The 22995-nt window shown below is 47.4% G+C and overlaps 1 protein-coding gene across 3 annotated transcripts in view; it reads left to right on the forward strand.

Annotated features, from left to right (window-relative positions):
- The first annotated feature begins 1228 nt into the window (after nucleotides 1–1228).
- FOXO3 (forkhead box O3) overlaps nucleotides 1229–22995 on the forward strand; it is a 131031-nt gene continuing 109264 nt past the window's right edge. Inside the window, exons 1-2 of one of the 3 annotated variants that reach the window (XM_058435454.1) lie at nucleotides 1229–1299; nucleotides 4573–5030. In XM_058435454.1, coding sequence (XP_058291437.1) covers nucleotides 5016–5030 — 15 coding nt within the window. In that variant the 5' untranslated portion in view covers nucleotides 1229–1299; nucleotides 4573–5015. Of the gene's footprint in view, nucleotides 1300–4572; nucleotides 5031–7491; nucleotides 7653–8536; nucleotides 9278–22995 lie in introns of those variants that run through there. The other 2 variants (XM_058435455.1, XM_032156086.3) reach the window with 2 other exon arrangements.

Below are 22995 nucleotides of genomic sequence, written 5' to 3' on the forward strand. Positions count from 1 at the left end.
AAAGCTCAATGCCATTTGCTGGAGGCCAGTCAGCCGGAAGCACTGAATTAATTTTGATTTTATCCTCCTTTCCTCTAGAAGAGATTGATTGGAATTTACAACAGAAGTTTTTATATTTACATTTTAAAAATGTAGTCACAACTCTCATTCTTACTGCTGGGTTTCAAAAAAAAAATTGAGTACTTTGTTTCTAACTTCCTTCAATTGACAAACGATAATATATAAAGTGTTTAGCCTGATCTCTGTGTCTTCAAGGACATAATATCTAGTTGGGAAGAGAAACAAAGAAGTATTTTGATTTCGAATCTACTCAGTTGTTTTTTATAGACTCTTGTTCCTTTCTTCTATTTTCAAACTTCCTTTTTGTTTGAACCTATTAAGTACACTTATTTTCTGTGTCAGCTTATTTTCATACCCAAGCCTTTGTGTATTTGACCTTACATATTGTTTCTGTCTGCTGTTACATGGAGCCTTGCTTATTATATGTTTTGTGTTTTCTGATTATGATTATGGAAATTCTTTGGGGCCTAGCCTCAAGATAGCCCTCCAAGAGGATGTGTGTTTCCTTCTGCCAGTTGTTAAAAGCACCACAAACTGGGGCTCATGAAGTTTTTAAAATAAATCCATGGTATCATGAATTTTGGTCATAATATTACATATGGACCACACCATAGTTATGAATTTTCAAGGAAGAATATTTTTTATACTCTTTTATTCAGGACTTTGATCAAGACAGACGATTTTTCCTGGGATCCTCTTCTGCAAAGCCAGTTAATTTCACATTCACCTTTACTTTGGCCCTTTGGACTCCTGCTTTTAGGGGGGTAGAGTCTTCTTATTCTCCTGATCTTGGACAAGACTGAGGATTTATCTTCTGTGTCCCAGACTCTGCACACCTGTCAAAGTAGAAGCTCAAATGTTGTCAGATTTTCTAGGAGTGTGCTCACTTCCCACCTTTGTTTTTGGTCTCTGTGGGTTTCTTGCTTTTTTGCCAGCTCAATAAAATCCATTTAAAAATTTTTTAAAAATCTTATCCAGCTTTAGTTTTCATCAGGAAGTTTGTTCTGGTTATTTGCTCCATTGTGTTAAATTGAAGTACTTTAAAAACAAGGTTAGATAATGTATAATCAGTTGCTAAGCAGAATCGACGTACAGTTTCTCCAGTGCTTCTGTTTCCTCTACTTTCTATTCAGAACAAATCTTCCTCCTCAGAATGCAAGACAGTGGCTGAGTGGAGTAGGGGCAATGGTGTGCTGGCAGACTGGCCCTTCGAAAGAAGAAAAGGAAAGAAAAAAAAAGGTAAGCAAGCCTCGATGGTTACTATTTGCCAATTTCTGTGGTGTAAATACTCCCATAATAGTCCATTTCAAACTACCAAGGGATGTGCACAGTTGTCTCTCATGAACTGGAGTGGGTCAATGCCACTGTGAAGGTAGAAGATACAAATCAGGGTGGCTAAGTCACCCAGAGATTGGTGGGGAGAGCCTGATGAGGAAGAGGTGAACTAACTAGAGCACATACCAGCTAACTGTTGCCCTGTGGGTATACTGCCAGTGTTACCATATCTTCCAATTTCTCAAGAAGAGCTAGAAATCCAAATTTTAGGTGAAATCTCTTCCTTTTAAATGTTGGCAACAGACTAAGAAACTTTTTTTTTTTTAAGAGATGGAGTCTTTCTCTGTCATCCAAGCTGTAGTGCAGTAGCACAATCATATTTCACTGCAGCCTTGAATCCCTGGGCTCAAGTGATCCTCCCACCTCAGCCTCCCAAGCACCTGGGGGACTACAGGTGCATGTCACCACACCTAGCTAATTTTAAAAGATTTTAGAGATGGGGATCTTGCTATCTTGCTCAGGCTGGTCTTGAATTCCTGACCTCAAGAGATCAAAAATTTAAAAAACACTAGAGAGAACCAAAAACTAACCCTATTGGGGCAGATTTGGCCAGATAACCACTAGCCTTAGACAGGTTGGGGAAGTGTCTTGGGTTATGTTTGCTTACCTGGTTCCAGCCCCTTTTCCCTAGGCCAAAAGGCTCACATAAAGCCCCCTTTCTTTAGGCCCATTTGGAGAGGCAGTGCAGTATTGGGGAAGAGGAGAATGCACCATGGATTCAGAATCCTCAGTTTGAATCCTAGGCCTGCCACTCACTGTGTGACCTAAGGCAAATCCTGGTAAAATGAGAGGGATGGTCCCTGCTGTGGAAGGTTGTTCTAGAAATAAATGGAGATGTGTATGGAAGCTGCCCTCTGTGTGTAGTCAGTTCATGGCTCTGTCCTCACTCTAAGCAGGAACCAGAGAGTCAGAGCTGAAGGCAAACGCTGGCATGTGCAGCACAGAGACCTCTATCTCAGGGTTCTCAACCTTCACTGCCTTAGATTCACCTGGCAAATATTTAAAAACAACAACAACAACAACAATCAATCAATCAATGCCAGACCCTGCCCTCAGAATTTCTAATTCAGTTGGTCCAAGGTGGAGCCTGGGCATGACTATTTTTAAAGCACCCCCTAGTGCTCCAATACTAAGTGCTTTAGATTCATAATTTCAATTATCCCAATCCTTCCAACAATCTTAGAAGGTATTCTCATTTTAAGGATAAGGGCATGAGGCTCCATGATTAAGTAACATCCCAAGGTTGCATGGCTGGTAAATGAGGAATCAGACTTAACTCAGAGCCTGAATTCTCAACCCCCATGCCACTTAGCACTATTGTATGTACCTCACATGGTCTTTGTGAGGTCTAAGCACTGCAAATAAAGTGCTTAGTTCAGGACCTGCAACTTATTGACAAATCAAGGCTGGGTAATGACAAATATCATTACCTCCTATTACCAAAACAGAGAATTCTTCCCATTTTCTCTTCTATCCAATTCCATTTCAGGTAAATATTCACTCTTTTTTGGAACCCCGGCTTTTTTTACTCTGCAAGCATACATACTTGCCCTCCAAATGCACCACAGTCATCGTAACAACCTAGGGGACACTTTGCCAGGGTTTGTCATGCTCGAGGGAAGAAAGGGAAGAGAGAGGACAGGAGCTGCAGATACTTGTGGAGAGCGTGGTGATGAAACCCGTCTGGAATGATGCCCCAAAGGGCGAGCCACAGCTCATAGCTCTTTGGTACACGGTGTTCAATAAAGACACACTGCATAAGAGTAATTTGCTGAGGAGAGGGTAAGCAGAGAAAGGGACTAATGAGGGTGTCAGACATAGACTGGGGAGCAGCTATACCAGACGGGTCACATATTCGTTAGGAACCTCATCCTACTGGTTTCCTGTCTTCATTGAGATGGACACAGAAGCCAACCCAAGAGGAAAATGTGCACTCGCTGAAGGGCAGTAGGCTCAGTTCCTAGAATGTGGGCTCTGGGGTCAGAGGGAGGCTCCAGCTGGCCTAGGTGCAAGGAGAACTGGGCTAGCACACAAGTGCTGAGTGAGTGGTGTCCCCTCAGAGGGAGAGCCCTGGCCTCTACCACGAATCCCCTCACAACTAGGTGTCTGAAATGGTGATTTTACCCAGCTTACTTAGGTAAACATCTTAAATTTTGTCCCTCCAGTGACTGGATTTGCAAAATAGAGTGAACAATCACCACCTTAAATTATTAGTAGAAATAAATAGGGCATAAAATTGTTCAATAAGAGGTGGGAAAAGTTGTGACCAAAAATTCTGCCTTGAAGGGAATGCTGGCATTTCCTCTCAATTAACAACCATAACTTCTGGTAGGAAGAAATGGAGAAGGAACAAGGAGGCCTACAAGAGGAAGGCAAAGGTCAAGGAAATTTGTAGCTAAAAGAGAACAATCTCTAAGATTCAACCTCTGAGTTCTCAAAGGTTTGCCCATATGCACGAATTACAAGGGTAAGGTGCACATTTACAAAGCTGCAAGTTTATAGTCACTTCCAACTGAAGCTTTTTGATCTTCAATTCACTTGAAACTTACCCAGCACTCTACGTATGACCTCTTGTATTTGTCTTCTACTGTTTTTTTTTTTTTCCTTTGTGGCGGGGGAGGGACGACAGGGCCTCACTCTGTCACCCACGCTGCAGTGCAGTGGTACAATCATGGCTCATTGCAGCCTGGACCTCCTGGGATCAAGCGATCCATCCTTACACCTCGGCCTCCCATAGCCGGGACTTCTTGTATTTTTTGTAGACACCGGGGTTTCGTCATGTTGTCTAAGCTAGTCTTGAACTCCTGGGCTCAAGGCATCCTCCTGCCTTGGCCTCCCAAAGTGCTGGGATTACAGGTGTGAGCCACTGCACCTGGCCTTCTACTATTTTTAAACTTGCAATGTTTCTTTTTAACATGTTTCATACCCCCAAGTAACATGTCTTATACCCTCAAGTAAGCTCTTTGAGGGAAATGGCTTTATCATGTGCCTGCCCCCCAATTCCTCACTGTGAAGTGAAGCTCACAAGGCTGTTAATCCACTGAATCTTTGACTCTTCCACTCTTTCGGAATGCCCCTGGGATATGCGTTCTGTAAATGGACACTCAACATGTTTACAGTGAAAATCTAATGGCCGAGGGCCCAGCCACTGTAAACACATTCTTTCTACTTTTGCAGGTCTGCACTCTAATGACAAAAGACTGCTTAGATTTAGAGAAGCAAACGCGTGGATTTCTTCTACAGTGTTATAAGTATTTAAAGCCAGCAACAGAAAATTCTTGGAATTTTATGCTGCATCACGATGCGCGGCCCTGGGTGATCTAGCCTCCCAGTTCTTCGTGCAAAGCTGAAGACCAGCTTTTAACCACCACCATACCCAACCCGCACCCCAAGCACTGGCACTTGAAGCCGAGTTGTGGTCGTACATCACCGTCCACACTCCCAGGCTGTAAACCAAATGCAAACCCGGGGCTTCTCAGTGGGACAGGCCTACAAGGAGAGGAGAGGTGCCTCGTGAGGAGGAGCCACCGCAGTAAGCAGTCAGAACCCCCTTCCTCAGACTTCCCCTTCCAAGGGCAACCCGAAATAGCAGAAGCGCATTTCTATGTGGGCAGAGCCCCATGCCCACGAGACAGGTACATGTGGACTGGCGGCATTCGGTACAAGGAAGCGAGGACACAGAGCACGTAGGGTGCTGAGGGTCCACCTCGCGGCCAAAGTATGTGTGCCAGTGAGTGTGTGCGCGTGTGAGATCTGCTCTAGAAACCGTAGCCGCGGACTGGCGCGGCCTCCTGGGCGAAGCACAAGCAGGAGGCTTTGTTCCCTGAATGTGAGAATGCGGGAGCTGAGCTGGGCGCAAAGACGGCGGCGTTCCGCGGCGGGAAACTGTCGTCTCTGCCGCGGCTCGGGCAGCGCGCGAAACTCTCAATCAGGTTCCCCGGCCCCGGCCGCCGGCTATGCCAGCGGCGCGCAGTGGGGACAGCCTGGTTGTCTCGCGAGCAGCGCCCGGAGAGGCCGCGCCGCGTCCCCCCGCCAGCGCGGGCGGCCCCACGCGCCCGCCACTCGGCAGCGCAGCCAGCGCCACATTCCATTTAAAAATAACACCCACGTGCGCTGGTAAACAAGCGCGCGCCGCTACCAGAGCCGCGCGCCCCGGCCCAGCGTGTGCGGCGCGCGCCCGCCCTCCTCCCTCACGTGTCGGCAAGCGCCGCTCAGTCCCCGCCCCCTCGGAGGGTCGCGCCCCGCCCCCGAGCCCCCAGCCCCGCCGCTCCGGGCCCTAGCGCCCCCTACCCTGCCAGTCGCGCCCAGTCGAGTGCGCTGCAACTTTCCGCCCCGACGCCTCCTCGTCGCTGGAGGACCCACCGCCCCAAGTCGGCTCCCTTCCTCCCGTCCGACGTCCTCTCGCGTCCCCCCTTGAACCCTCCCACCGCCAGCGCGCGAAGGATTGGTTTCTAGTGCGCCCTCTCCTTTTTTCCCTCTCCTCTCTCTCCTTCCTTAGAATTTTACTCGATTGTTTATTATTTGCTGGGGGGCGGGGGCGGGGGGCGGAGAGGGGCGTCTGGGGCCTGGAGACTGGTGGCCGCGGCCAGTCAGCGCGCGGCGTGCCTTGACGAGTAAGCGGCGCAGCGAATGGCGACGCGGCGGAGAGCTCCGGGGTCACGCGCGTGTGGAGACGATGACATCATCTGTTTGTACGCGTCGAACTAGCTTGGTGCAGGGGCGGGGCCGCGCGTCACTTGAGTGACGGGCGCTGCGCAAAGCCCGGAGCCCGGAGGCGGCGGGGCGGGCTGGCTCCTGCGTACGCTGGGCTGGACCTTTTTGTGTATGGGGTCGTTGAGGAGCCCGCTTCTAGACTCTGAGCTATCTTCGGTGACTTACAAGGATTTTTTAAAAATGTATTTATGAACTAGTGTGTAGACTTTTGGTGTGCATGTCGCGTGTAGTGCATTCGTAGAGTACAAATAAGCGATTTGGGGCACGGATCGTAGAATAAGGACTTGTGCAGATGTTTTTCGTTTAACCTAAAGGATACGTCTTTTTTTAAAAGTCAAAAATGCCCACGTAGCGGTTTTGTCGTCATTTACAAATTAGATTAAAATTATTTCCCCTTCTCAATTGTTCGGAATATGCTCTTGAATGTGGGACGGGGGTAAATTTGCATTTCTTCCGGAGTTAGTTACACCTCTCCCCCGTTTGCCATGAAACCCATGAAAAGTGAAACACGACTGTGGTCCATCGTCCGAGGTGAGAGACTCAGTGCAAACCTTTTGGTGCCTGATCGAATCTGTGAGCATCAGCTTATCGAAGTTGTGCAGGCACCAACATCTTCGCCGTTCAGTATTTCCACACCGCGATAACCCTGGCCATCTGCGGCCAGCATCTTATCTCGGGTGTTACCTGGTGTCGGGTTCTAACAGGGAACTGGACACCGGGGCTGGCCCAGAGCCCGGCGGGCGGACGCGCAGGCCAGGGACCCCTGGTACCAGGCGCCCTGCCCGGAGTCGGGGAGGCCACGCCGCTGCGCTCCTTGGAGCGTTGGGGGCTGTGCGCTCCCGCCGCTCCCTCTTCTCCGTCCTCTCCCGGGCCAGCGCCGCGCTTTGTTGTCGTTGAGGCTCTCGGGAGGGAGGAGGAGCCCAGCGGGGACAGCAGCGGGAGCCCGCCGAGTCCCGGCCCACGGCGCGCGCCCGGACACCCACGCCCGCAGCCCCGCGGAGCCAGGCCGCGCAGGCGCGCGCGAGCTCACACACGCGCACTCACACACGCGCGCCCGGCCCGCCGCCCGGCCCTCCCCCTGGGCGGGGACCCGCCCGCCGTCAGCCTAGGTTGAGGCGCCCTGCGTGTGTCTATAACTTTGTGCTGCTGCCGCGGCCGCCCTGCTCGTGGAAGGGAGGAGGAGGAATGTGGAAGGCGGCGGCGCGCGAGCTGACAGGCGGTTCCTCGGGCGGGCTGCGGCGACGGCCCGAGCGCTTCTCCTTCGCCGAGGTTGCGCGCCCCCTCCTCGCCGTGCCCTGGGCCCGCGCGGGATCGTGCGTCGTCCCGCCGCGTCCCTGAAGGGAAGGAAGCGAGGTAGGCGCCGGAGCCGTGCAGCGGGCGGCCGCCTTCCCGGTGACTCCGGATCTGCTTCCGAGCTGGGCCGGGCGCTTCCCTTTCCCCTCCCCGAGCTGCGGTGTGCGCGCCCCCCTTCTCGCCCGCTAATGTTTTTAAAGGACTCAAGGGAAGGGGGAAACTGTCAAGATGGCAGCAGCGGGAGCAAGGAGGTGATGAACGTGCTGGTCCGGGTTTTCTAGCAGCCCGGGAGACTTGGCGCTTCCCGACCTGTTGGAAGATTTATGTTCCGACTCGCTCCCTCCCCCGGATCCCGACTGGGAAGGGGGCGGAGGGGACGACAATCCGCGAGAATGTAAACCACACAAAACCCTGAAGTGGCCGTCCCCGCCGGGCTCGACCCTCTGCGAACACCCGCCGGGCTGCTGCTCCCCCTTCTTTCCGTCTTTCCTTTATTTTTTGAAAGTGACAAGGGTCCATCTGCGCCCAGAACCCCGTTCGCCCTCTGGCCCGCGGGCGAAGAGGGGAGAGGGAGCTGCCCGCGCAGTCCCCGGGCTCGGGCCATTCGACCGGGTGGGGGGGTGACAGGAGGGTCGCGGAGGCGGCCGGGCCGGGAAAGGGAAGAAGAGCCGAAGACAGCACAGACTTGAGCGGCGGCGCCGCGGGAGGCACTAGAGCGGGCCCGAGCGAAACATAAACAAACGCACGCACGCCCCAGCTCGGGCTCTGATCGCGGCTCGGCTGCGCCAGCTCCGGCCGCTGCCCGCTTTAAAGGCGCGGCCGCCCCTCCCCCGGGCGCCCCTCCCCCTTCTCCCCGCCCCGCCGCCTAGCCCGGGAGGGACCTGCGGCTGGGCGGCGGGGGGAGGGGGCTGCCCCGCGCGAGGCCGTCGATTCGCTCGCGGCTCCCCCGCGGCCTGGCCGGGGGGCGGTGTCTGCTGCGCCAGGTTCGCTGGCCGCGCGTCTCCAGGTCCGCCTGTTCCTGGGAGGCGGGCGCGGCAAGACTGGGAGGTGGCGGCGGCGGGCGAGGACTCGCCGAGGACGGGGCTCCGGTCCGGGATAACCAACTCTCCTTCTGTCTTCTCTCGTGCTTCCCCAGGCGGCGGCGGCGGCGCCCGGGAGCCAGAGCCTTCGCGGCGTCCACGTCCCTCCCCCGCTGCACCCCGCCCCGGCGCGAGAGGAGAGCGCGAGAGCCCCAGCCGCGGGCGGGCGGGCGGCGAAGATGGCAGAGGCACCGGCCTCCCCGGCCCCGCTCTCTCCGCTCGAAGTGGAGCTGGACCCAGAGTTCGAGCCCCAGAGCCGTCCGCGATCCTGTACGTGGCCCCTGCAAAGGCCGGAGCTCCAAGCGAGCCCTGCTAAGCCCTCGGGGGAGACGGCCGCCGACTCCATGATCCCCGAGGAGGAGGACGATGAAGACGACGAGGACGGCGGGGGACGGGCCGGCTCGGCCATGGCGATCGGTGGCGGCGGGAGCGGCACGCTGGGCTCCGGGCTGCTCCTTGAGGACTCGGCCCGGGTGCTGGCACCCGGAGGGCAAGACCCCGGGTCTGGGCCAGCCAACGCGGCGGGCGCGCTGAGCGGGGGTACACAGGCGCTGCTGCAGCCTCAGCAACCTCTGCCACCGCCGCAGCCGGGGGCGGCTGGGGGCTCCGGGCAGCCGAGGAAATGTTCGTCGCGGCGGAACGCCTGGGGAAACCTGTCCTACGCGGACCTGATCACCCGCGCCATCGAGAGCTCCCCGGACAAACGGCTCACGCTGTCCCAGATCTACGAGTGGATGGTGCGTTGCGTGCCCTACTTCAAGGATAAGGGCGACAGCAACAGCTCTGCCGGTTGGAAGGTGCGTACCCACCCCGGGCTGGCAGCAGGACCCGCCGGGCCTCCTGCGCAGCGCGAGACGCGTCTGGGATTCGTCGGAGTGCGCCTGCGGGCTCCAGGGCAAGGGGTTGGCAGGGGGAGCCTCCGCTGTGTGGCTTTGGGGGTTCTCTTTGATCCCCGGAGTAGGGGCACCTGGGGACGGCCTCGGAGGGGGGAAGGTGGCTCCCCAGAAGCCTGGGGCATGACCAGGTGAGGAGAGGGGGCAGGGGACGCTGGCGAGGGAAGGGCGAACGGACAGGAGTACATTTGCTGGATCCTCAGGACAGCGCCGAGGAAGTAGGTCCGCAGCCAACTTTGGAGTAGAGTTTACCGTAGTGGGGGTCTGGTGCGGTCGCTGTGGGTGGAGTGAGAGGTGTGGGGGTGTTTGGGACGCAGTGTCTGGAGGAGGGGTTGGATGTGTGGTTTCCAGTCTGTCGCAGGAGCATGTTGCGTCGTCACTAGCTGAATGAGAACCTTCGGGTCCAAGTTTCAGCTTGTGGGTGTTAACACCTACAGGCGCATCGATCCCATTAGAAAAAGCAGTGATTGCAAACCTCTTCCTGGACGGCTTCCTTTACTTGCCTATATTGATACCTTTCCTTCTCAGAGATGTCGCTCCAGTAAACCTGCTTCTGACTAGCTGCTTCTGAAATGTTCTGGGGCCTCCAGACTGGCTGCACCCGCTGCTCCCGCCGAGGCCTGGACTCTGGCACTGTTTGAGGGAAGGGCTCTCGTGTGGGGGACTCGGGGCCTGCACTTCATTCACTTTGGCGTTTGGGAGATTTGGGGGCTAGGCCGGGCCGTAATGGCTTCTACCTGTAAATGAACCCGAAGAGAGAGTCTCTACGGTTTCTTATCATCCTCTTGGGGCATGGGACACGTGGTAGGAGAGAGGTGTGGAAAGGCCTATGATGTAATGACTTCCTGCAGTTGGGTATCCAAAGAGATTAACTCCTCTGCCCCTGCTGGGCTGCTGATACCCAGCTGCTTTGCTGTTCCTAGGCACCTCCCTGGCCCCTTCCCCCAAGACAGTAATGGGTCAGTACCAGGCCAAAGAGTCTTGTGCGATTGGAGATATACATCTTTTATCAGCTGCTCCTATTTGCAGTTTGGCTTAGATTTTTTTTTTGTTTTATGTGAAAGAAGTAGTTGCTTCCTCCTTCCCTTCCTTCATTGTCATTGGGGAACCCTCTGTCTTCCTGGGCTTCAGGAGGTATAAAAATAAGAACAGTTTAATCTTAGTGGAGAATTCAATGGAAGCACTGGAGACGAGCCTGTAGATGAAAAAGCTAAAGAACTTAATGTAGAGAATGTTTTATTTTGCTTCTCGAAAACCCTTGCAAAGTTAAATACGGCTTATATCAGAGAAGCTTTGTATTAGATACTTTAAAAGCAAAACACGTGTGCTTTGATATTAATCCACAAATCTGTCTCATTTCTTTTAACAAATGCTAACCTTATGAGTCTTATATTTGGTCTAATTTAATTGCTTTGTAAAAGAATGCCAGGTGTATGATATGAGAGTTCTTTACAGAAAGGATGAAAGTTAGACAATTCCATTTGAAAAGAGCACTAGTGTGATATCTTTTAAAACTGGGTTTCCAAGTGAATGGGAAGGGTTAATCTCAGTGTATAGTATCAGGAAGGGGTAAGCAGACAGGATCTGAAAACATGGATTTGGGGGTTTGAAATATTTTTCAGATTTCTCTCAGTTGAAATTTAGTCTTGCATGTTTGAATTTGGTGAGGAGAATATGTTAGTGAAAAGTTAGTTAACTTTAAACTTAGTTAAAACGTTAACGTAGGAAGGCGTTTTCACCTTTCCTGTGATTTTTAAGGTTACAAAAATAATTTCACAAATAATATTTCTCGTTATTGTGTTTATAGTTAAATATAGTAAGTTTAATGAATTTTATTTTTGGGGGGAAGATTTACGTGAGAAAATGATATTACCAAAAGTAGCCAGGAATTGAGATTGGGCTAGTTACATTTTCATATAGTTTGTGTAGGACTTGCAATACAGATTTTGGGCCTAGTGATAAACTTTATGGTTTTACGTCATAATCATTTTTTTGTCTCATGGTTTTTTTTTTACTCTTCTCTGCTATCTCATTTCTCTTCAACTAAAATCTTACAAAATACCGTAAATTGAAATTCTCAAGGCTTAATATGCTTAATACAGGGCACACATTTTATGATTCTTTTTACCTTAAAATTTTTTACCAGTTCCATTTCTGAGTGTCACGTGGCAACTAATCCTTGACGACTAAAGGGATGTAATTTTGTTAGAGTTTTTATAAGATGATCTTCATCAAAAGATGCAGCCATGCAGGAACTTTCAAATCTTTGATGATGGAGAAGGCCCTTTGAAACTGGAGCTGGTTTCATATTTTGATTATGACTAATAGGCAAGCTTTTTTTCTTGTGCTTGTGGTTTAGTGGAAGAAGAGGGAAAAGGGAGAGGTCAGGAGCTAATTGTGACCCATTTCCAAGTGTCCAAGTTTAGGAGTTGATTCTTGTTAGGATTAGTCATTTTGGAAGCATGCATGTGCATTTAAACCACACTACTTTCATTCTGAGTAATGTAAGAGGATTTCTAACTTCCAAAAATGTCTAGAATTCAGGTTAACATCTCCTAGTCATGTGTGCATAAAGGGCACGGTATGCAGGGCCTTACTTCTTTTGAGGCTATTTGGGCCATTGCATTTTGAGACCTTGTAACCAAAATTATCACCCTAACATCATAAAATGAAAGAATTAGAAAAGAGGGCTTGGAGATCAGAATCTAAACCAGTGGTTCTCAGCCCTGGTTGCATGTTTGAATTACCTGGGAACTTCTGAAAAATACAAATACCCAGAGAATTTGATATAATTTGGCTTGTGTGTGGCTTAGCATTGATGGTTTTGTGTTTTTTTTTTTTTTTCAAGTTTCTGAGGTGATTCTAATGTATAGTTAGGATGAAGTTTTCTGATCTAGTTCAATCCTCTTATTTTACTGGTGAAAAACCTGATTTTTGGAAAAGTTAATGACTTTCTTAAGATCACACAGCTAGTTAGTAGAGAGGTAATTAGTAGCCATAGTTCTAGAGGTTTTTGTTCTCCATTTTCTTCTTTAAATTGATCTTTTTTAAAAGGTCATTTACTAGGTAATGGATAGTCTTACCTAAGTAGAGGTTGCTTTCCTGAAAGGCTTATTTGCCTCTCAATCTAAAAACATCTTGCTTATTATTTCAGCATCAAAAGGATGGGCAAATTTAGATGGAGGCTGAGTGAGTGTGTCATGTTTGCATAGCTGTCCAGTGCCTGTCAGTAGGGGTACTTAGGAACTATGAAGTGATAAAAGAGGTAAGAAGGATAGCATTTTAACAAAAAGAGGAAGCCCTTGGTTACTTACATTTGTCAGATACTGTGTCAGGGAGAAGGATGATGGCTATCTCACAGGTTCCCTTACCTTGGGCATTAAAGTAGAAATGAATAATCAGATGTGGTTAAGACGGGAAAAGGTTACATTTGCTTTAATTCAGATTAAGCTTGCACTGCACCCATGATTGAACAAGTGAGTTCTCTCAGTTCCTCTTGTCTTGGGGAGACCTCTAAGGACTCCAGGGCTTACCTGGTAAGGCCTATCTATCACTTATTTTGTTGTACACACCACACATCTGCTTTTCCCATGGGTCAGGGCGTAATCAAATTAGGCAGACTTGAGTTTCTGTAGTGGTTCCCATAATTTCACAAATGTGGGGGATACTGTGTTAAGATTTCTGCTGCTGCTGCTGCTGCAGAGGATAATTCTTCAAGAGTCCGAATCTTCTTTCATGTAAGAATGTGTATTGTTATGGTTTCTTGCCAAGATAAAAAGATGAGGGCTGTCCTGTCACATAATGCTTATTTATGTCCTCACTGTTTCTGTTCTTTAGATTAATACATCCAGTTCCTTTTCAACACACTGTATTAGGAAACTATTATTTTAACTGCAATTGTTTTAAATTTTTTTTTAATTTGAAAATGACTAAGTCATAATCATTCCACACTGGCTTATAATTTTGACCTCAGTCACCTTTTGGAGTAACTCACCAAAAGGCAAGTTATGGTCGTGTGTGAAGAATCTGTCTGCTTGGCCCGTGTTGCCAAAACGTCGTTTTGTAATTTCCTTTGGCAATAGTGTCTTCGTCAGTGATTCTCAACTAATATACTTCCTCTTTCTACAGCCCCAATACACTAGAGGGACTGTTTTTCCTCTTTTTCAAAGCTGTGTCATTGACCTCTGAAGTGAAGAAATTGGCCCTTTTAGACTTTGATCTGTGAGTCCCATGTAACAGAGACTCTTTAAAAAAGAAGCTAAGTGTGTGTTTTGATATGTTTATCTCCTTCTTAGAAAATGAAATGAAACTACAGCAGACTTATTTTAAGGAGATTTTAGGAGGGTTCTATTTTAAGAAAATGACACCATACAAGAACATCTTGTAGTTAAACTTTTTAGTACTCTGCTTGTGATTCTTACTTAAAACCTGCAAGATACTTTTATTTGGAAAATTAATGAAGAGGCCTTGTCTCACTAATAAGTCATTTAATTTCGTCTGGCAAAAGTTTACCATCCATTCAAAGATCTTCATGAAAATGCAAAGATAAGGCTGTTTAGGCTTGAGCCCAGGAGTTCAAGACCAGCCTGGGCACATGGCAAAACCCCATCTTAATTTATTTATTTATTTTTAAAGATTGTTTAGGCCTGTGCATTCTGGCAGGTTGCCCCACTTACCCAGAGCTGGTGCATCAGATTCCAGATTTCCAGGGCTGGAGAGAATATGGAATTTATTTTGTTTGTGTACCCACTTATTTTGCCTGTAGGGACAGACTTGACCCTATTCTCAACTCCTCATTTCTCTTCTTTTCCTACATCACAAATTGAGGGGTCCTGAAGAGCCACTTTACCTTTTTGGTGCTATAAAAGGAGCTGGGGATCATAAATGCAAAGACGAGTTGATATCAGTGGATGTTACAGCTGGTATATAGTAAGTGAATGAAAGATTGGAAAGAGAAAACCCTTTTTACCCATTTGCATCACATCCCATTTCATGTATTCAACAAATGTTTATCCAAAGGCATGCTGCTTGCAGAGCATTCTGCCAGAACCTAGGGATATAGTGGTAGCAGAAGACAGATGAAGTTCCAGTTCGCTCACGGGAGTTCATATTCTGATGGAGGAGACAGAAAATAAGCTATAGCATATCTGTGCCTTGTGAATTTGTCATTGCTGCCTATTCCTGTTGCCTTTTTTTTACATCTGTATTTCTGCTTTCTCTAGTACTTCAACTCTGCTAAGAAGTTGCTGGGAAATGGCAAATTTGATGTCGGGCATGGCTTGGAGCTGGCCTTTAACTCTCTGCAGATCATTTTGAGCTTGCTTTGGAGATGCAAAGCCACCGTACCATGGCTCCTGTGGATTGGGTCTGTTCGGGAGAAGCTTTGGTTTTCCAAGCTCCACCTGGATTAGATAGAGCACATCTTTGGCCCTGGACTGATCTGGGATCGCCAGTTCTGTCTCCCAGGGCCTGATGTAGATCTGGCCTTCCTCTGGAGTGGATGTGGAGCCTTGATGCCACTGACTCATCTGTATTACTTGTTACCTAAAACTCAGAACTAAAAGAGATCTTAAAGATCATCTAACTACCTTATTTTGCAGGTGAGAAACATGCTAGCACTATGTGAGTGGCTGGGTTCAGGGTTCCACAGCTAGTAGGGGTGGAGTAACGAGTGTGTCCAGTCGGTGCAGTGGTTCATGCCTATAATTTTAACACTTTGGGAGGCCAAGGCAGGAGGATTGCCTGAGGCCGGGAGTTTGAGACCAGCCTGGGCAACAAAGTGTGAGACCTCGTCTCTACCAGAAAAAACAAAAACAAAAACAAAAACAAAAACTAGGCCAGGTGCGGTGGCTCATGCCTGTAATCGCAGCACTTTGGGAGGCCCAGGCGGGTGGATCACCTGAGGTCAGGAGTTCGAGACCAGCCTTACCAACGTGGTGAAACCCTGTTTCTACTAAAAGTACAAAAAATTAGCCGGGCATGGTGGCGCATGCCTGTAATCCCAGCTACTCGGGAGGCTGAGGCAGGAGAATTGCTTGAACCTGGGAGGCAGAGGTTGCAGTGAGCCAAGATTGCGCCGTTGCACTCCAGCCTGGGCAACAAGAGCAAAACTCCATCTCAAAAAATAAATAAATAAATAAAATTAGCTCTGTTGTGGTGGTGCGTGCCTGTAGTCCCAGCTACTTGAGAGGCTGAGGCAGGAGGATCCCTTAATTCCAGGAGTTTGAGACTGCAGTGAGCATCACTGCACCACTGCACTCCAGCCTGGGTGACAGTGAGACCCTCTCTCTCTCTTTTTTTTTGTTTTGAAGTGTGTGTTCATACCACTGTACTGTAGTGTCTGCTGCCTACCATTGTGGTTTCACAGCTGTTCATTTCAGTGCTGTTTGCCTCAAGTTCTGCAAGCTCTTACTTCACTTGCTGTCTTCTGCTTCTCCTCCCCTCTTCTAGGCTGGCTCACACTGGAGTCGCAGTGTTTCTCTTTTTGTGTTCTCCATCAGCACTCTCAACTTACCTTGCTAAATGCCTTTTCTTTCAACGCCACCTTACCCTGCCCACCCCATGGCTGCTACCTGTTTATTTTGTCATTTTGCTATGACTCTTGAATATTTTTAAGCACAGTGTAAGAGGCTTGAAATTAGGGAATGTGTCTGCCAGACAAATAAGTGTTTCTAATAGTTGGAGCTGCTTTTTGGATTGTATAATCAACCCGTATGGGTAGCCTTAGTTCTGGGGCTGTGACTCTGAAAGGGGCTGATGTGACTCAGGAGTGAGCTGGTGTCATGAGTGGAGTCTTTTGGATACTTGCAGCTCTGAAGGTGGCATCAGCCTTAGACCTCCTAGCATCAATGTTGATGTGATGTGGTGTAAATGTGAGATGATGCTGTGCTATCTGGGGTTTCTTGCAGTGCCTTGTTACCCAATGCATAAGTCTCTGAAAACTCCATAAGTGTCCGTCACTACTTACCACAGAAACTGAAGGAAGCGTGATCTTGGGATGACCTTGTTGCATTAAGAGAAAAAGGAAATGAAGCTTGCCTTCTGTATGTAACCCCGCTATTTGCATCATCAACATGCACTGTCCAGAAAGTCACCATAGAATTGTTTTGCCTAAAGTTTATTTTACCCACTTTTAGGAACAAAACTGTTATGTAAAGCCTTAGTTGTTTGTGATGTTCTGCATTTTAGGGCAGAAGTCCCACATGTACTTCCAAGTTTTCTATCCATGGATTGGGAAATAGAAGTCATGTATGAAAGGAGGGGAGATGGCAGGCAGTCTTTGAGATGAACTATTTCAAGGACCAGTCTGCAGTCCTTCCGAGTTAGAATTCTGAATATGTGCTTAGGTTAGTGATGATGATCGAATACCCCAGTTCTGACTGCATCATTGCCCAGACAGATCCAGTATCTTTCACCATTTTATTCTTGACCAAACAACGTTCATTTCCCAGTATCTTAGTCTCCCCTAAAGGAAAAAGAACTACGGTAGCTGGCATCCATAGAGTACTGTGATGTATCACTCTTGGTAAAACGGAAATGTATGATTGGAGTGTGTTTCAAGCCAGGCTTTTCTATAGTTCGCTTGTTCTGCTTTTCACTCCTGAGTTTTTGAGGTTTTAATCTTGAGACTTTTTCTCTGCAGTGCCTCAGTTACTGCTATGGAATAACATAATAAGCGAAGAGGATAACTTCTCTGCTGGGCTGTGGTTCTTCTAGTAATTCTGCTACTCCTAGGTCATTGCCTGGGGTGAGGAGGCCAGGTTATCTTCTGGAGGCTCGCCACACCGTGGTGTCCAGATGTGCCCTAGGACTGCAGTGGAGAGGTGAGCACAGAGTACGGAAAGCGTGTGGCACATGTGTAGGGGGCAAGGCTGGAGCAGGAAGTAAACTCTCCCCCAAACAAACAAACAAACAAACAGCATACATTACCTTCCTTCTGGAGTGAACCTATAGTAAACCCAACAGAGATGTGTTTGGCAGTTTTCAGTACGTGTTTAGGAATTTGTTTGAAAACCATTAGGGGGTGGGGTGGGGTGGAAGAATCCACATGATATTTTCCCTTGCGTGTTTTTTGTTTTTGTTTTTGTTTTGAGACAGAATCTCGCTCTGTCGCACAGGCTGGAGTGCAGTGGCGCAATCTCAGCTCACTGCAAGCTCCGCCTCCCAGGTTCACGCCATTCTCCTGCCTCAGCCTCCCAGGTAGCTGGGACTACAGGCGCCCACCACTACGCCCAGCTAATTTTTTGTATTTTTAGTAGAGACGGGGTTTCGCCGTGTTAGCCAGGATGGTCTCGATCTCCTGACCTCGTGATCTGCCTGCCTTGTCCTCCCAAAGTGCTGGGATTACAGGCGTGAGCCACCATGCCTGGCTCCCTTGTGTATTTTTATTTTAAATTTTTTATTTGAGACAAGGCCTCGCTCTGTCACCTAGGCTGGAGTGCGGTGGCACAATCATAGCTCTCCACAGCCTCAAACTCCTGGCTCTCTCTGTAGAGAGCTATGATCCTCCTGCCTCAGCTGCCCTAGTAGCTGGGACTACTAATGAGCACCACAACACCCAGCTAATTTTATGTTTTTTTTTTTTTTTTTAGAGATATGAGGTCTCACTTTGATGCCAGGTTGGTCTCGAACTCCTGGGCTCAAGCGAACCTCTTACTTTGACCTCCCAAAGTGCTGGGATTACAAACGTGAGCCCCTGCAACCAGCCTTCCTTGTATTTCAGATGTCTAGTGAAGTTAATTAAGTTAGCCCTTGAAGTTATTGAGAATTTACTTTAAATTCAGAGCCAGCAGAGGGAGTACACAAGTCTTTAAGCTGATGTCAAGTATTTTTTTCTCCACACAGCTAAAATAATACCTTGATTATTTTTCAAAGAACTCTGATATATAGTGTTTCCATGTAAGTTTATTGTCATCATTAGAAAAGGAAAATTTAGGAGAGGGGGTGTGGAGATTAAAAACTTAAAGCAAGTGTTTTAAAGGAAACCCTGGTCTTCTAAGACCCATGATTTACTTCCTACTCCTAGATCATTAAATGAGAGTGCTTTTAACTGAAAAATATCCTCCCCTGCCTTTCATCTTTTTGCTACTCAGTTTCTGATACTACAAGTTCATTTATACCTAAGACCAAATTTTTACAGAGTAGTCACATGTCTGGATCAGTGGGATGTTCTGTGTTTTAGTGCTATTTTGATTGGGACTTTTGATATTTTCCAAGGCTTCACAGTTGCTCATGGGTGAGAGAAATGTATGTGTGTATATTTCTCTCAGGTAAGAGAGAAAGGTAAGGTAAAAAGTAAGAACAATGTTATTTCCAATTCAAAAATCAATAGTCATGGATCTACAGGAAACTACTATAACTTTGAACTTTTTGTAATTCTGTAATGCTATGATTTCTCACCTCCTTCCACTATGCCCCATATTTTGGTGGTGGGGGTTTATTTTTGACATGGCAGTTGGAGTGGGTTAAATGGAGTTCCTCTAAAATTCATGTCTTCCTGGAACTTTAGAATGATGACCTTATTGGGAAATAGGATCTTTCCTGAAGTAATTAGTTAAATTAAAGTGAAGTCATATTGGCTTAGGGTGGGTCCGAAATCCAGTGACTGGTGTATATAAGAAGAGGAGAAAATACATAGAGACCCAAATAAGGCTGTGGGAAGTTGGAGATAAATATTAGAGTGATGCAGTTATAAGCCAAAGAACACCAAGGATTGCCAGGAGCCGCCAGAAGCTGGTAGGGGCAAGAAAAGATCCTCCCCTAGAGCCTTCCCAGGGAGCATGGCTTTGCCAACGCCTTGATTTTGGACTTCTAGCCTCCAGAACTAGAGAGAGTGAATTTTTGTTGTTTTAAGCCCTGAAATTCGTGGTAATTCGTTATGGCAGTCCTAAAACAGTAACCTAGGAGCCTAGGGATAGAAGAGTGGGAATGGCAGAGTTGCAGATGGAGAAGAATAAAAAGACTTTATTTAGATTCAAATCAAAGTGTTAATAATCATTCATAGGCTACTTTCTTGTTATCTACACTTCTTCTTTTTTTAATCCTGCAGTGAGGACAGAGGGAGGCATGAATTTTCCTTGATTTCCCAGTTAGAGCTACTAGAACATGTCCCTCTTTCGCACTTTGAATAAGGTGTGTCCTTCCCCCTAGTCACCCTTCTTACTGAATTTCTTTTTCTCTGCCTGTTTTGTGAACTGACAGTATGGCTGTGCTTGTTGATTGTGGACTTGAGGTTTACAGTAAGTCCATGAAGTCTGGCTGAGGGCTTTGGTCTAGAAGAGTCTGTCTTTGAGGGTAGGGGAGGGAGAAGCCAAGGATCCTCAGTGGAAGAATAGTGTGGAAGAAGAAGCCTCCTTTTGGCCCTGTCAGAGCTTGAGAAGATGGAGGCATACCATGTTCACTGCCATCAGTGATGGTAGTAAGGCTAATCCAGATCTCTCTGGAGTCCCCTCAGTGTGTCCTATGCTTGGTTCAAGCCTTGCAGAGTCTCACACACTTGGTCCTTCAGGCTCACGTCCGCTCTGTTTATATTTACATTCAAAAAACCAGCTCTTCTTTTAAAGCATAGAACATGGAGTGGTTGTCCTCATAGAAGCAGCAGCAGTAGCAGTAGATATCTCATAGGTACCTAGTAGGTGTTTGGCTTGAAATGTTCAGACATTTAAGAATCAGAATTGCATCTGTTCTCATATTTTAAAATTATATTTTTGGGGAGGGGTGTCAGGGTTATATTAGAGATACGTTTGGTTTTTGCAATAAAAAGAGGAGACACAAGACATTTTCTAGCCTATTTATAATAATAATGACAATAATAGTAGCTGTGATTTATTGAGCCCTTATTATGTGCCCGTTACTCAACTAGGTTTTTTACATTTAATATTGATCCTATAAGATAGGCATTTAAATGTAAACCTCAGTTTAAAGACAAGGAGGTGTTTCAGGAAGGTGAAAGTAACTTGCTTGGGATCCAAACCCAGGGCTCTCTGACTTGGGAGCATCTGCCTTTTCTAGTATACTTTCCTGTCTCCTGGAGTGTGGGTGGGACTTTGGGTGGGGTACAACAAGAAATTAAAGAGCTGTTGGCTGGGCACGGTGGCTCATGCCTGTAATCCCAGCACTTTGGGAGACTGAGGCGGGCAGATCACGAGGTCAGGAGATCAAGACCATCCTAGCTAACACGGTGAGACCCCATCTCTACTAAAAATACAAAAAAATTAGCCGGGCATGGTGGCGGGCGCCTGTAGTCCCAGCTACTCTGGAGGCTGAGGCAGGAGAATGGTGTGAACCCGGGAGGCGGAGCTTGCAGTGAGCCGAGATCGCGCCACTGCACTCCAGCCTGGGTGACAGAGCAAGACTCCGTCTCAAAAATAAATAAATTAAATAAATAAATAAATAAATAGCTGCCATTTAAGAAGTTTCTACTCTATGCTGCATTCTGTACCTCTAACCCCAGGAATCCCTATCTTAATCCTTCTGAGTCCATCTTGAATGCTCATCTTCAGAGTTGTTCTGACTCTCAGTAACAGCACCTCTCTGTGTGCTGGTGGGAAGTGAACTTGGCTCCGTGATTTAGGCTCCTTCCCTTGATTTTTGCATGAGTTAAATAACTTTTAAGAATTAGCTGGGTACAGTGGTTCACGCCTGTAATCCCAGCACTTTGGTAGGCTGAGGCGGGAGCATCACCTGAGGTGAGGAGTTTGAGACCAGCCTGGCCAACATGGTGAAATCCCGTCTCTGCTAAAAATACAAAAATTAGCTGGGCGCGGTGGCTGGTGCCTGTAATCCCACCTACTCGGGAGGCCGAAGCAGGAGAATTGCTTGAACCCAGGAGGTGAAGGTTGCAGTGAGCCAAGATCACACTATTTTACTCCAGCCTGGGGGACAAGAGCAAGACTTATTCTCAAAAATAAATAAATAAGTAATGATAATAATAAAGACTTATGATATTGGCCGGGCGCGGTGGCTTATGCCTGTAATCCCAGCACTTTGGGAGGCCGAGGCAGGTGGATCATGAGGTCAGGAGTTCAAGCCCAGCCTGAAAAATACAAAAAATTAGCTGGGCGTGGTGGCACATGCCTGTAATCCCAGCTACTCCGGAGGCTGAGGCAGAGAACTGCTTAAACCTGGAGGGGCGGAGGTTGCAGTGAGCCAAGATCACGCCACTGCACTTCAGCCTGGGTGACAGAGCGAGACTCTGTCAAAAAAAAAAAAAAAAAAAAGAAGAATTAGTGCGTACCTGGGTCTTTAATGGGAGAGTAGGAATGGCTTGAGAATTCTGTCAGAAACCTGTTGGTTTGGTGATTCTCCATTTCTCTTTGGTCACTGCCAGGTGTGACCGTGGTTTACTATGGGTCAGATGCACAGTGTATTATTTAGAATAATAGAGTGACGCATGGTAGGTAGAAATCTTTTGGGATGGGGCCTTATCGCAGAAATTTCCGTGTTGGGACAGTAGGATATCTTTGCTTTTATAGGCTTCAAGCAGGTAGATGAATGCAGGCAGCAACATCAAGAAAAGCAGATTTCAGGAAAAAAACACATTTACAAGGAGTTCTTGGCAGAAGTTTTGCTGCCAAATCAGAAATCATAATGAAAGATATTAAAAATATTTTGTGAGGTGGTTGTCTCTTTGCAATGCAGTTACTGACGGGTTTAAAAGCAGGCTGCCAAGATAAGAGACAGAAAATGTTGCATAATGCAAGTTGCTGGCCACGTTAGTGTTTATCTCTACTGAAGAGCCTACTGCTTTTGTCTTCAAGGTAAAAATATGTATGAATAAGACCTAAAATGGTGGTTTTAATTGGCCACAGGAAGGCAGTGCCCTAAGATAAACTGTAGCTAACAGAATAGAATGCTGATTATCCCATATTGTTCTGTGTATGTTGGAAAAAAATTACAGAACTCTCAGTTTCATAGTAAAGATAGGTAAGTAGTGTCTGGATAATGTCCAGAGGATAGACTGAAACTCTGTGATAAACGTGAGCAGGCAGAAGGGTGCTACCTGATAACTGAGTATAACAGCATGCAGGGGAGGACTGTGTGGCTGGAGGCAGCTGCAATAGAAGTTGGCAGTGCCACCGTGGACTTTTAAAGGGACAACTCTGGGTACAAGCCTGAAGTGTAAGGAGGACATAAAATTACATACAGTTGAGCTTGTCTCCTTGAAAACTGGCTCTCTCTTTTTACTACATTAAAAAGATCAAGTGGACAGTTAAGTCATTAATTCAGGTAATTCCAATCACAAAACTACTTTTTTCCTGAAGTGTCCTAATCATTGATTTTTAAAAATGATATTTCTTTCATCATAAATTATCTGCATAATTGCTTTGGTTCCATATTTCATATTAAGCTTGGGCTGAGTGATGTTTAAAGCCTCCTGCTCACCTTCCTCCCTTTTCTCCCTATTTTATTTTACTTAATACCTAAAACAAAACAAAACAAAACAAAAACAAAAAACCTCGATGTAGGTTATTTTCTTCTGATACTGTGATGGTTTCATAGAGTAGAACACTTTCCCTAGATCTCTTCATTTGAACGTTTCCTGTTGATAAATCACTGAAAACAAAACAAAACTACCTAATTTAAAAGCATTGCGATGGGTCTCCCAGAGTTTTTACCTTACA

Source organism: Hylobates moloch, unplaced genomic scaffold (genome assembly GCF_009828535.3).
Source record: "Hylobates moloch isolate HMO894 unplaced genomic scaffold, HMol_V3 SCAFFOLD_2, whole genome shotgun sequence".
In the NCBI taxonomy this organism is placed as follows: domain Eukaryota; kingdom Metazoa; phylum Chordata; class Mammalia; order Primates; family Hylobatidae; genus Hylobates; species Hylobates moloch.